Source organism: Kryptolebias marmoratus, linkage group LG22 (assembly GCF_001649575.2).
Source record: "Kryptolebias marmoratus isolate JLee-2015 linkage group LG22, ASM164957v2, whole genome shotgun sequence".
In the NCBI taxonomy this organism is placed as follows: Eukaryota; Metazoa; Chordata; class Actinopteri; order Cyprinodontiformes; family Rivulidae; genus Kryptolebias; species Kryptolebias marmoratus.
The window spans coordinates 20,320,731-20,334,068 of NC_051451.1; the positions used below are offsets into that span (position 1 = coordinate 20,320,731).

Genomic DNA, 13,338 nt, shown 5'->3' on the forward strand with positions numbered 1-13,338 from the left:
GCAAATTTCTCTGAACTCAGTCTCTTCAGTGACCTTACCCTGATCAGCTTGCAGATTTGCATGAGAAAAAGCTTTGTATTCACTCAAAACTTAGGCTTAAAACTGTTTTGTTAAGTGTCAGTGACGTTAATTACAGTAATGGGAATCGTAATGGAAAGATTTGTGACCTGCTTGGTAGTTTTGGTCTCTCAGAGTGAACTGGAAACTACTTAGAAGTTAGTGACAATTCACAAATTGTGAGATTGGAATTGTCGCAGCGTAAAACTAATCTCCTGAATGTTTCGGAGTCGTCTGACACTGGCTGAACTGAACTGAGAGTTTGAATTTATTCAGGTGGGAGGATGAGATTTAGGTGTTTCTGAGCCCAAGTTTTCTAAATCCTGTCTTGTGTAATCTACTTTATACCAACTATATGGGGCATTGATTTGAAGTTTCAGCCTTTAGGGAGCTGTTCCACCTACTGGACATTTGGCTTGGACAAGGAGGGTATCTGTCCCAATTTGGACTCTCACTGATAAGAAAGAGCACGTGGAAACACAAAGCCAGGCTCAGTCTCTGAGGTGTGACCAATACAAGTCGTGTTTTTATCCAGTGGACTCAAAGGGAACTTTTATGTTTCTTTTGATGACAAAGCATGTTGAAAGATAGAAGCTGCTGCTGTTTCTCTTATGCTTTCCCTGCGTGTGTAATTACAAGACTCCTCGTGTGCTCGGGGCCACATACTGCAGTTTCTCATCAGGTTTGTTTTGGCCTGAGAGTGATGTGTCAGCAGATATGTTTATAGACAGCAGGGTTTTTTTTAGTCCTGCTCTTTTGTAGTGACTGTATCATGGTTTCATTTAAGAGCCCAGTGAGAGAAGAGTGTAATTAACCAGAATGGGTGTTGGCACAGCTTCGTGGTGGTGACGTTTCACTCTATAAATGCTCAAACATTGACGTAAAGATTAACGTGAGGAGGTGAGGTGAAGGGGAGTGAGAGTAGCGAAGTGGATGGGTTACCTCATCTGCTCAGAGCAAAACAAATGAAGTAAACGTGTGTCACATGTTGCAGGTTACAACCTTTTCCAGACATGTTGACTCATGCTTCCTGTGTGAGTACCTTCTGTGTGTGCGCTCAGTGTTTTAGGATGTCAAAGCGGCTCCATTTTAAGGATAGGAACATCTTTATGGCTTTTTTTCCCCTACTTTATTTCTCTTTTGTTCGTTTCTAGTTAGAACAATGTTTTAGTTGATGGCTTCATTTTGAACCAGCTTCTAGTTTTAGTAAAATTTGAACCAAACTTCTGAAGCTCTAAAGCCAGCAAATATTGTGATAATGCACACAACCACAACTCAGCAGCAACGCTTCTTTTATGAGACTGTTGGCACGTATTAACTGCCTTCGCTAAACTGAGTTTTTGTTAACTTCTGTCTACTGCAGGTAAGATACTGACTGCTCATCGCTACTCCACAGAAACTCACTTATGAGAGCTTGGAAAAAATCTGCAATTTTTGTAAACATTTAACAAACGCAAGTTAAAAATAATCTTATTTCCAATGAGTCATTTTTCTTCAGCTTCTGTTGAACCCGTGTAGGAGTAAAAGTGGTGTTTTCCTCACTAATTTTAAATATTTTGAGCGATACATTTTGACCCATGGGGTTTTAAAAGGGGATTCAGATGCAATAAAATGCTCCTAAACTAACATTTTCCGTAATTTCCACTGAAGAAGTGTTTATGCAAAGCCATAGGCTGAAGGTGGCTCATTGACGGAGGGAGACCAAGAGAGTGAAACGGAAAGACAGGAAGACTCCGAGAGGTTAGAAGTCGGTCTGGCTTCTGTTCGGTTTGCTGAATGAGGATTTTCTGCGCCAGTCTGTCTTCACTCCGTCTTTCTTGAGCTTACAGCAAACACGGACAGTGTGTCTGAATACATCTGCACGTGTGCCACTTTGCCAAGTCAGATATTTTCTCAGAGGAGTGGATGTGAATTATACATGGAGGCTGGCACAGTTACACCGAGGCGTTGCTGCTTATGTAATAGCTGCTGTGGATCTCATTTGCGTTGGTGCATTTAAGTGGGTGTGTGTGTCATGGCATTGTGCAGGTTGTCTTCTGCTTCAGCTGTAATCAGTAATTTCACACTAAACCTGTGACAACTTTATGAAAAGTCTTTTGTAAAAAACTGAGTCATTTCAGACGCTGCAGCCTCCTTTCCCTCACAGACAGATGTGAGGAAGATAAATGGCTTTTCTTCGATAAAAATCTCTGCCCCGTCTTTGTTCTGCCTCACATTGTAGGTCATGTTGTCAGTCAAAAGGTGGTTGCTTTCAGTGCTCTCTACCCTCTGTTAATCTGAGACAATAGCTCTACACAATTCACACAGCCGAAGCACTGGGGGAAGGAAGGAAAGTTTCCAGAGGGAAAACTTTATTCTATTCTCTTCACTGTTGGGACAATGAATGGTCAGATCTGCCTTGGTGTTTGGATTTACTCCAGTAAACTCCATGTTAAAGACAAGAAGACACGCTCTAACACTGATAAGAATTTGCTGCATTAAATCAAAGGGATCCTGACAAACAGTCCTCTGGCCAGACTAATCCCTGTGTCTCTGCCATCGGCATTCTCGGTATTTCCACTGTCTGTGGGTCTGACCACTGACCGCTGCTGGATAACTTGGCTGGAAAACCTTCTGGAAAATCCAACATTTGGAGCAGAACAGGAATGTCAGCCATATTCCACTTTTTTACATAACCGAAGCCTCATTTTCCTCCAGTACCAGCTGATTTGTTGTCCTATTTACGACTGGATGACTTCTTGCAGTTTTTGATGCCAACTGAAATGTGTTCATATATCATTGCAATAATAAGTATAGATTCATGAGCAGTATGTACACATTTATATATCGGGGCTTTTCTAATCAGAAAAAGGTTGGATGCCTTTATGACATTTAAAGTTTTGCCATTATTGCGAGGTTGGCAGCAAGCAGAGAGTGTTTAGTACCTTTTGTTTCTGAATAATCAGATCCTTTTTTTAGTACAAACAAGATGTAACCATTCTTATTAGCTTTACTTGTTGCTGTAAACTGATTAGATAAAGACAGACTAGATTATCTCATCCATTTTGCCATCTTTGCGCCAAGCTAAGCTGAATTTCTCCAGCCTGTAACTTCCTATCTACCAATGCGGTGCAAGTCTGTTCTATTCTCTTGACTCATTTTGTAATAAAATAAAAGCCAATTCTGAGCATTTCACAATATGAAAAGGAAGACAATTTGTTATCAGTACTTTTAGCCCATTTATTTTATTTTGAAAGACCCAATTCAAAGAAGTCCAGATGGAATTGCTGTTGTTATCTTTAGGAAAAACAGTTTGTTGCAAGTTGCTCAACAGCTGCAAAGTTCACAAGATAATAACTGTGAGAAAATCCATCGTTGTCAGCTAGTGACGCATGCACAACGGCTAAATGTGTAGCTTGTTGGTCTGATGGCGGCTTTAAGCAGGTTTTAAAGGCAACTCCTCTTGAAATAAATGATTCTTCAAAGTACATACTACACATCAGAACCCAAATGTATTTCTTCATTAAAAGAAGTCCAAATGAAAAGTCCTAAAAAGCTTTTCTGGATTTGTTATTATGTGTTAGGTGTAAGGACTGAGTTGGAGAACTGAGGTAGTCACAGAGCTGTAAGCGTCAGTATGTCTTAAGGGTAAGCTGCCATTGTGACACAAGGGTGGGATGACAGAAGGTCTTTACAACCAGTCAGCTGAAGGATTTTTTTATTTATATTGCTTCACATCAATGCTGCTGAGTTACAGTCCTCGCCTCCCGTGGTTCTGTGATGTTGTCTTCATTTATGAAAGCTCACATTGTCATGGATCTTGGTTAGGTGATTAACGATTCCTGAATGGCCCGAGACAGCTTAAAGCAGGGCTCATCTTTGCAGCCATATTGTGGAACCGTTTAGTGAAACGGCTTAATGACTTCCCATTTTATTCAGAGAAATATCAGTGATTGCATAGGGGCTGCTGCAGTCCTTTTCACACAGCAGCTACATCTTACTGGCAAAAAAAAAAAAAAAAAAAAAAAGCCGGCTTTAATCCCTTTTGGCAATTCACACATGCCAAACAGACGTGACTCAGGTTCATGTCAGAGTGTGTGTTTACACACATCATGGGCATCATGGGATCAGCAGAGTGACATCAGCGTCGTTGATTAGAGTGGTGTGCTGCTGCTCTCATTTGACACATACTTGCCAACTTGGCTCTGTGACTACCTTCATGGCCATCACAGAGGTGTAACGGTGCTGGATCAACTTTGCCCCCCACTCTCCATGACGCCTAAGTTGTTTTACCAACACCACCATTGGGAAAAAAAGCATCATCTCTCGGCTTGAAAGTGTTGTTTGAAAGTAGCTAATGGTTTGGGGGACAGATACTGGTATCAACAAATACTGTGGCTCCTCTACATGTAAGCCTGTTCTTGGGCAAAACAATGAATTCCATATTGCTTCCAAAGGCAGGCTAGCACTTTACATGGCTGCTTCACCACAGTCTGTCTTTGAGTGTTTGTCTGAATGGATGAAAACAAACTGTAAAGGACTTTGGAAAAGCTGGCTGAGATTTAAAATAAATAAATAAATAAATAAGTTCAGACCTTTTAAACTTTAGAGCCACACACTTGGCTTTAATCCATGTGTGAGATTCTGTGCAGTTCTATATGTATGTGTGTGAAAGAGGAACAGATTTGGAGCCTGATCATGTCCACTGTCACGTCCAGATTAAGGCCAGATGCTTTGAGATGTTAAAGGACCGACCTGTCTGCTGTCAGACTGTGGACACACACACAAAACCCTCTCTCTCATTCACCTATTCACTCACTCCTTTCCTTCCTTCCTTTTCACATTCTTCATGTCTTGCTATCTCATTTCACCCTGCGCATAAAAACTGTGGGCCTCCGCTGCCACGGCAACGCTTCCAAACAGAGGGAGAAGCTGAAGTCTGCTGCAGCAACAAGCTGGTTGTAAAAGAAATGGAAGAGGGGGGAAAAATGGACTGAGAGAGGATCTGTTGCCAATTAGCCCAGTACAGAATCACCTTTTTTCGAAGGCTTATTTGTTTTATTACAGAAAACAGCTTTAATGAAACTGCACAGCAGCCGGGTAGCAGAAACATTTGGTTCAGAGTTGCAGGGTTAGTCAGATCATAGATCTCAACATCTGTCCAGTTTAAGTGAAAAGCGCCTTGGCACCTCTGTGATAAGAGAGACCTTCGAGCGGATCCGTGTGGGGGTAGGTGAGAATGAGTGATCACTAAGACACGCAGTCTTTGTGTTGGAAAGACGGCACAATGTAACCTCAGGTCTTTTGGCAAAACATTAAAGGACTTCTCTCCTTTTACAAAGAGGCTAGCTGGCTCCATTATAAACCCATTCTCTTGCTTTTTTGGCAGCTTTATTGTTGAGATTCTGTGAGTGGATGCGTGACAAATAAAGAGGAGAGTGGATTAGATGTGGACTGCCTTTCTGAGGTAATGTGGATGTTAGTGTGTTGCTGCCTTGCCTGGACATGTAGACTCTCTTTTGTGTTAAAATGTTAGTTTGCCCATTGATTTTTTTTTATCAACTTTAACTTCTTCTATATTAATTAAGGAAGGTTTAAGTAAAACCTCTTTGCTAACAGATTAGAGCTGCACAGATTTAGAAAAACATTCATGTTGTGATGCTGAATATTGTGATATTACAATCAGTTGCGATAAACCCACATTTTCCTCACTTCTTTCTCTGTTCCTTCATCATCTGTGCGCGTGAGCATCTCAGTCATCATCGTCTAAACTTGTTGAAGGTATCAAGGGCAGTGAGAGTCCACAGCACCTGGAATATAATAGTTGTGATTTATTGCAGTCCAGGAAGTCCTTTGCGATACAGATACTGCGCAGCCCTGCCATAAATCCAGAAACCTGCGGCACCTGAGGTGAAATAAAACACAATGTGACCATCTGAACTTGATACATAATCGAGGAAATTTGACCTGGAGCTTCTGGGACAGAACCAGACAACTGCAAACACACTGGTGTCGCCTGCTTGTTCTTTCTTATTATAGCTCAACATCTGTAAAACTGACTGACTTACAGCCATTTTTCTGTCCGCTAAGGTCACTTAGCTGCGGTGGCCATCTTGAATTGGGTTGATTTTAAACGTTAAACATTTGTAGATGTACATGCAGCGATTAGTTTCTGAGAGTTTCATTAAAATCTGTTCTCTGGTTCATGAGATATTTTGCTAACGAGCTCACACACACATGCACACGCTCATAGACACGGGCAAAATCCCGCAACAAATGTGAAAGAATAACTTGGATTGTGTCTCTTCATGTATAATTTTACTAAAGATCTTAAGATGCTCAAACCGTTCTGTTTGTCAGATATTAATTAAACCAGATTACGGATGCCTGGTTTTCCCAAGCACTTGGTTTGCTTTTGGAATTTTCTTTTTTGGTCTACCTGTTATTAGAAAATCCCCTAAAAGCCCATCAGTCAGCTATAATCAAGCCTGCCTTTTGTGTCACTGCCTCTGAAAGCCTTCTCCCTCCCCTCCGTTCTCACTTTTCTGTGTTCTAAAGCCCAGCCGAGGCTCCGGAACAGCTCAGACGTTGCGTGTGATCGCAAAGGCCGATCTGCTGCTGTAGAATAATAGGCTTCCTCTCCTGGCGTTATTAACAGACTTATCATAACAGGATTACTGCCCCAACCACAGAATCCACTTCTGGATCCCGTTAGAAAGCTACCTGGGAACTTCTTTCTTCTGTCAGCCCGATTCTAACTCATTCTGGTTCAGTTGCTGCCATGTGAGGAGGAAACTCCCACAAGCACTTGGTGTATTTCCGGTGTCTGGCAGTGAGGCTTTAAAGTTTTGGACTTCAGGAGTTCAGTGCCCCCTGGGTTGATCTCAGCTCATCTGCTCGCAACACTATCAGATTTGTTTTTGTCTTGCTTTTTTAAATGTTAAACAAAATGCCTCTCAATAAGGAACGCTTCATGAAAGGCAATCATGTCGATTTCCAAGCAAAGTTTTCTATATTTAGTGGTGATGGCTGTTTTTGTGCTGCTGACAGCGGTGCGAGTGCGGACGACTGATTGAGTGAAAGTATTTTTCACTTCCTCAAAGCAATGTTTCCAGAAAGAGAATAGGGCTTCAGTAACTCTAAGGAACAACCAGCGAGAAGCATCAGAGGGAGATATTTGCCTTAGAGATTTGTTGCCAGAGTAGCCAGAACAAAACCCCTCTGGTGGAGGTCACAGAGGTGGAGGAAAGAATCAAACCAGCTCCCTGCAACTCCTCAGGAGGTCACAGGGTAAAAACTCACGGGGGGGAAGGGGGGGTCATGGTTTATGGTTGCAGAAGGTTGTTGATTCTATTATCCTCACCCAAGAGGTCCTTGTCAGGGCTTGAAGGGAAGAGGAGAAGGAGGCATAAAAGGTAAAGGAGGTTGTGAGCCTATTTTGGCATTGAAAGTAATCACATACCACACATATCTTTATGTCCTTGACTCATGCGTGCTCACAGAGTCCGTCTCCTCCTTTAACCCCTCACCGCTCCTCGTGTTTGCAGACCTCTTCAGAGTTTAATAAGAATGAATGAAATTGGCAGGAGCCAAGCCATTCCATTAACTGAATATTAACAAATTCCTTGAAGGAATGCATGTCGCCCACCACCTTTCATGTCAGAGATTTAGACTAAAACCATTTTATGCTAAGAATTCCTGGAGTTATACCGGTTTTGATCAAACTTTATTAATGATGGTATTAATAATCTCAGAGAATGTGTTGGGGATGAGCCTCAGCTACTACCACACCAAATTTTAGCTCAATATCTGTAAAATTGAGTTTTAGCTCATTTTGTGTTTGCTAATGTTGATTAGCGGCCATCTTAACTCTAAAAGCCATCAGCTGTAGATGTCCATCCATTGATTACCTTCTTGATGCATTGATTTGTTTTGTGTGAATGAACTCCTGGCCTGCGTGTTTTCTGCGTTCGTTCTGGCAGACTGTTTAGGATTATTCCACTTGGCTAGACGGGCCTGAGCTTGGCACATCAGCCTGTGGACATGTGTCTCCTGTCTGCCCCCCCTCTACGGACAACCAACACTGATAACACAAACGGAGGACTTTATCTGCCGCTACTTACTCTGTTATTAATATCTGCCTGTTTCTTTTCTCCTAAAAATAGTGCAGCATGCAACTCAGGCTATTGTTCGTTTCTTCAAAGCTGTTTTGATAGGTGTTAGTGTGACTGAAAACTGGGGACTTCATTTCAAAGCTCTTAAGTTATGGATGACTTTTTTACAGTTTCAGAATTTTGAGGAAAATCGCAAAGCAACTGCAAATGGTGACTCTTTCCTGTTCGCCTTTTGGTGTCCCCTCATTTTTCTTCTTAGCCTTTTTTCATAACTCTGGCTAATTTAGTGGGGTCACAGTAAATTTAATAAGGGACACACGAGAGACAAGATGGAAGTTTGTATGTAGAGCATGTTGAAGCTTTTTACATCTACAAACTAAGATGTGAATTACGATAAACAGAGTTGCTCTGCACCATTTCCCATTGAGTTTTCCCTACATTTAGTCAAACTTTACGTTTAATTCCAACAAACTTGGTACTGAAATCAAGTTGAATTTGCTTTTTAACCTTCATCACATGAATGTATAGCTACATTTATGAGCACATATATTACTAACAATTAGAGTGCCAGTAGCTTTACAGGCATTTGGAAGATGTGTTTATGTAATATAATATAATTTCTGATCAATCACTATGTGACTGTACCCTTCTAAGCACCAACTTTTTTTTGTCAATTTTGAAAAAAAATTAAGAATGTTTGTATTAATTGCAAATGTACTGCCATAAAACTGGTCGACTCCATAGGAAAGAAAATGTTTTGAATGATAGAGTTTGTTAATGGTGTGTACCTTGTATGTGTGAATACAGCCTTTGTAGAATACAATTCTTATAGCTTCATGTTTTTCTCTTTCTTATAGAGTGTGTGGTTTGTCTGATGCTGTCAGGCTGCCATGGCTCTGGTCCAGACACTACCTGTGAGTGACCATCCCAACCCGGGTCTCGACCTCCAACAGTGCCGACCGCTACCGTCCCACTCCCCGTCGGATCCCTGCTCTGGGCCCTGCGGGTCCTGCAGCTCCGAGACAGCCATGGGTTCAGTCAGCAGTCTCATATCAGGGCGGACGTACCAGGAGAGGCACTGCAGGGCTGCCAGCGAATTCGCCACCAAGCAGCGGCGCTCCACGCCAGCTACCAGCTGCTTCCGCCTGCAGGATAACACCCTCCGCAGCGGGAGCTCCCTGGAGCAGCTGCTGGTTATCAGCAACCAAACACAGCCTCAGGCCCAGGTTCTGCCTCCACCTCTGCCCACCAAGAAGCAGCCGCGACCTGGAAACTCTGCCGGGGCAGCTGGTGGGGGCGCCGTCGCTGGAGCGGCAGGCGGTGGTAGCAACGGGAACTTTGGGTATGGAAGCGACAAGGTGGTGCTTGGAGACTGGAACGACAACCTGGTGCTTACAGCTGCCAGTCCCTGCAGTGACTCTGAGGACCAAAAGGACAACAGGACGGTGAACGGCAACATCGGAGGACCTCCTCCAAAACTTGTCCCAGTTTCTGGACAGTTAGAGAAGGTAAGAAGGTTGTGTCGTAGCAGTAAAATGATTACTAATTATTCATGCATGAGTTTACCTTCTTATACCTAACTGTTCAGGTAGTCAGAGTTGTCCTAAATAACAGAAATCTGTAGGTTTTACTTCAGTCTCTGATATTGGCTTCATGAAGATTTATAGTTGCTCATGCAAAAAAGGTCCTCCGTTGCTCAGAAAGTTGCCCTGGTTTCCTTTTTAACTTTGTAGATTCCCTTATTATATTGATATTAGTTGGTCAGTAATTAGTGAGAAGAGTAACAGTGGTCCTAAATAAACTCTTATCAGATATTCTTTCAAAATATTTGTGCTTCTCTTATGATCCCTTTCACTGCTTGTAGTAGGGTTAGAGTCATTAGGTATGAGCAGGTATGGTGTGATTTTATCATTTATTTCAGAGATTTTTAATGATTTTCTGCACTAAACAAATCCACAGATAGAATCACAGAGATGTGGTCAAAATCCCTCAGAAAGGCTAAAAAGTATTTTTGTAATGAAGATTACTTTTTTAATCCTTTAAATCCCAGCTCAAAGCTTTATTTTTGTTTTATCAGGTATAAATATCTAAAATAAATAATATAAATATAATAAACATTAAATATATGCTAATAAAAATCTGTTTGTCTGCCTTTTTTAAAATCAGGGATTCATAATTTATTCATAGGCAGGCATAATACTGCTATAACTGAAGTTTGTAATGATTTCTTTTTATTTATACCTGATTATCTAAGCTGTATAATTGGCTGTTTATTTAAATCGATCCACAGGGAAACTTTATCATGAGCCTGACAGGGTCAGATGAATTATTTGACAGCTTCTCACCTTGCTGACACATCATGATCAGTGTAAGAGCTCGCTTACATCCAGCGACAGATTAATGAACTCTGAGGAAGATCATTAAAAACTGCTTACAGGAACAAAATAAGCTTTTACCCTCACTGTATCTCCTTCTCCACATTCCTTCTTCTTTGTTTCTCTGCCCCTTTATTAAAAAAAATGTCAATCTACAAATGAGCTTCAATCACCATCTGATAATATTTTTAATGGTTTTGTTTTTATCAGAACATGGAGAAAGTGTTGATCCGTCCCACGGCTTTCAAACCAGTTGTTCCCAAGAATCGTCACTCTGTGCAGTACCTGTCTCCACGGCCAGGGGGCAGCACTCTGTCTGAGAGTCAAGCCAGCCTAAACCTCCTGCTGCCCCTCGGAGCCCCCAGCAGCACCACCGGCACAAACGGTAACGGTGGAAGCTGCGTTTCCAGCTCCGAGGGGAAGCAGAACTCTTACAGCGGAGGGCGCAATGCTCGCAGCAGCCAGTCCTGCTCCATGTCAGACTCAGGGAGGAACTCCCTTTCCAGCCTCCCCACTCACAGCAGCACCGGCTACAGTTTGGCCCCCAGTGAGGGGTCCAGCTCAGGTTCTGGTTCCGGGGGCCAGGTGGAGCCTGTGCCGGGCCTGGGGCGCAACACTTCGGGTGGAAACGGGAGCCACGGTCACAGCAACTCGGACAGCGGACGCTCCTCTTCCAGCAAGAGCACGAGCTCGGGGTCAGTTAGTGGGCGCGGGCAGCCCCTGTCTGACAGCGGCTCCTGTGGCCACTCCCCCCCACCGGTGGAGGGGTACGAGGCGGTGGTGAGGGAGCTGGAGGAGAAGCTGAAAGAGCGAGACCTGGAGCTCCAGCAGCTCCGAGAAAATCTGGATGAGAATGAAGCTGCCATTTGCCAGGTGAGACACAAACATCCTTACTTTGCCTGGAAACAACATGATGTGATGCCTATACAGAAAAAAACAACAGCTGACCTCTTATTTATTCATTTTGCTTACAAGGTGTATGAGGAGAAGCAACGTCGCTGTGAAAGAGAGATGGAGGAGCTGAGACAGAGCTGTGCTTCGAAGATGAAGCAGACGTCTCAGAAAGCCCAGAGAGCTCAGCAGGTGCTGCAGTTACAGGTAGGCTGAACGTTTTTATGTGCTCAGCATCAGAACGAAACTTTTGAACACATTTGAAGCATTAAAGCTTCCCTAATCTGTAAACGAATCTGTCATTTTTTAAAATATCTGTCTTGATGTTGGTGCATAGAGTTTTATAGTAAACCTTAATATCACTATATAACCTTTTCTTGTGCTTCAGCTGTTTACAAATGTCTTGTTTTTTTTTGGCATATCTGTTCAGATTTGCATGTCTGCTTGTTTTCAGGTATTTCAGCTGCAACAGGAGAAAAAGAAGCTGCAGGAAGACTTCTCCTCTCTGCTGCAGGACAGAGAAACTCTGGAGAGAAAGTGTGCCACCATTCAGAGGGAGCAGACTCAGCTGGGGCCCCGTCTGGAGGAGACGAAGTGGGAGGTGGGTTGGAGTCCGACATGGGAAACGTGGTGAATTAAGGGGCGGTGTAATGACTAAAGGTCTAAAATGAAAAACACTAGTAAAAGCATAAGATTTACCAAAACTAAAGATGACAATTGATGGTTTAATTGTCCTCAAAAGATTTAAAAAAAAGATGTTCAATTCAAACCTCAGCGTCCAATAATCCATAGGAAGATATTTTTATAATTTCAGGATTTTCAGCTCACTTTAATTTTCTTCTTGTTGTGCCTCAGGTGTGTCAGAAGTCTGGAGAGATCTCCCTCCTGAAGCAGCAGCTGAAAGAAATCCAGTCAGAGCTCAGCCAGAAAGCAGGGGACATTGTGGTCTTGAAGGCCCAGCTGAGAGAAGCTCGCTCCGAGCTGCAAGCAAGTCAGGCTCGAAGCCAGGAAGCCCAGACCGCCCTCCGGACCAGGTCCCTGGAGCTGGAAGTCTGCGAGAACGAACTCCAGAGGCGAAAGAGCGAAGCGGAGCTTCTCCGAGAGAAAGTCAGCCGTTTGGACGAGGAGTCAGCCCGGTTCCGGGACACCCTGTCCAGTCACACTGGATCCTCTCTAAATGGAAGCGCAACCAAGAAGGGACACTACATGAGCCTCTCCCTCCAACAGGGCAGAGGCGTGGTGGGAAGGGGAGGCCCGAGCCCCTCGATGTACCGCGACGGAGAGGACAATTACCTGGTGTGGGGAGGAGAGAGCGATGAAGCCAAGGCACAGAGGCAGAATGCAGAGACGCTGCTCGGACTGAGACAGCAGGTACATGTTTCTTCTCAACACGGTGCAAAAGTGGAGTCTGATTGCAATGGTTCAAGCACAACTCTGTTTTACAAAAAGGAAAACTTTTTTAAAATGAACTCAAAACAGAATGTGCTGACTTGTAAATAGGTTAAATTTTATTTCCAATGAAACCAGCATTCTTTAAAAAGTACATAACACCTGCTACCTTGCATGCCAAAAATTTTAACTAGGATTTTATCAGAGTATGTGATAGAGATGACTCTCAGCTACCACTACACCAATTCTTAGCTCAGTATCTATAAATCTGACTGAATTGCAGCCATTTTTGTGAATGCTAAGGCCGAGGCAGCCATCTTGAATCAGGCTAATTCCAAAATTGAATTTGTTTTGCTTGTTCTTCAGGTGGAAAGAATGAGAGCTGAGCTCATGTATGAGAGGAGGAGCAATGAGGAGCAGCTGTCACGGTTTGAGGAGGAGAGGAGGGTGTGGCATGATGAGAAGGAAAAGGTACCCATTTCTGATTCTTCATTTATATTCAGTGATAGTTTATCAACATGACCTATTTACCC

At 43.0% G+C, this 13,338-nt stretch overlaps 1 protein-coding gene across 2 annotated transcripts in view; it reads left to right on the forward strand.

Annotated features, from left to right (window-relative positions):
- The window catches only part of LOC108245328 (leucine zipper putative tumor suppressor 2 homolog), a 35,966-nt gene that overhangs the window by 19,969 nt on the left and 2,659 nt on the right, over positions 1-13,338 (forward strand). For both annotated transcript variants that reach the window (XM_017432159.3, XM_017432170.3), the window contains 6 exons: positions 9,008-9,658; positions 10,736-11,398; positions 11,501-11,623; positions 11,871-12,017; positions 12,272-12,787; positions 13,172-13,276. In XM_017432159.3, the coding sequence (XP_017287648.1) occupies positions 9,041-9,658; positions 10,736-11,398; positions 11,501-11,623; positions 11,871-12,017; positions 12,272-12,787; positions 13,172-13,276 (2,172 nt within the window). In that variant the 5' untranslated portion in view covers positions 9,008-9,040. The remainder of the gene's footprint in view (positions 1-9,007; positions 9,659-10,735; positions 11,399-11,500; positions 11,624-11,870; positions 12,018-12,271; positions 12,788-13,171; positions 13,277-13,338) is intronic.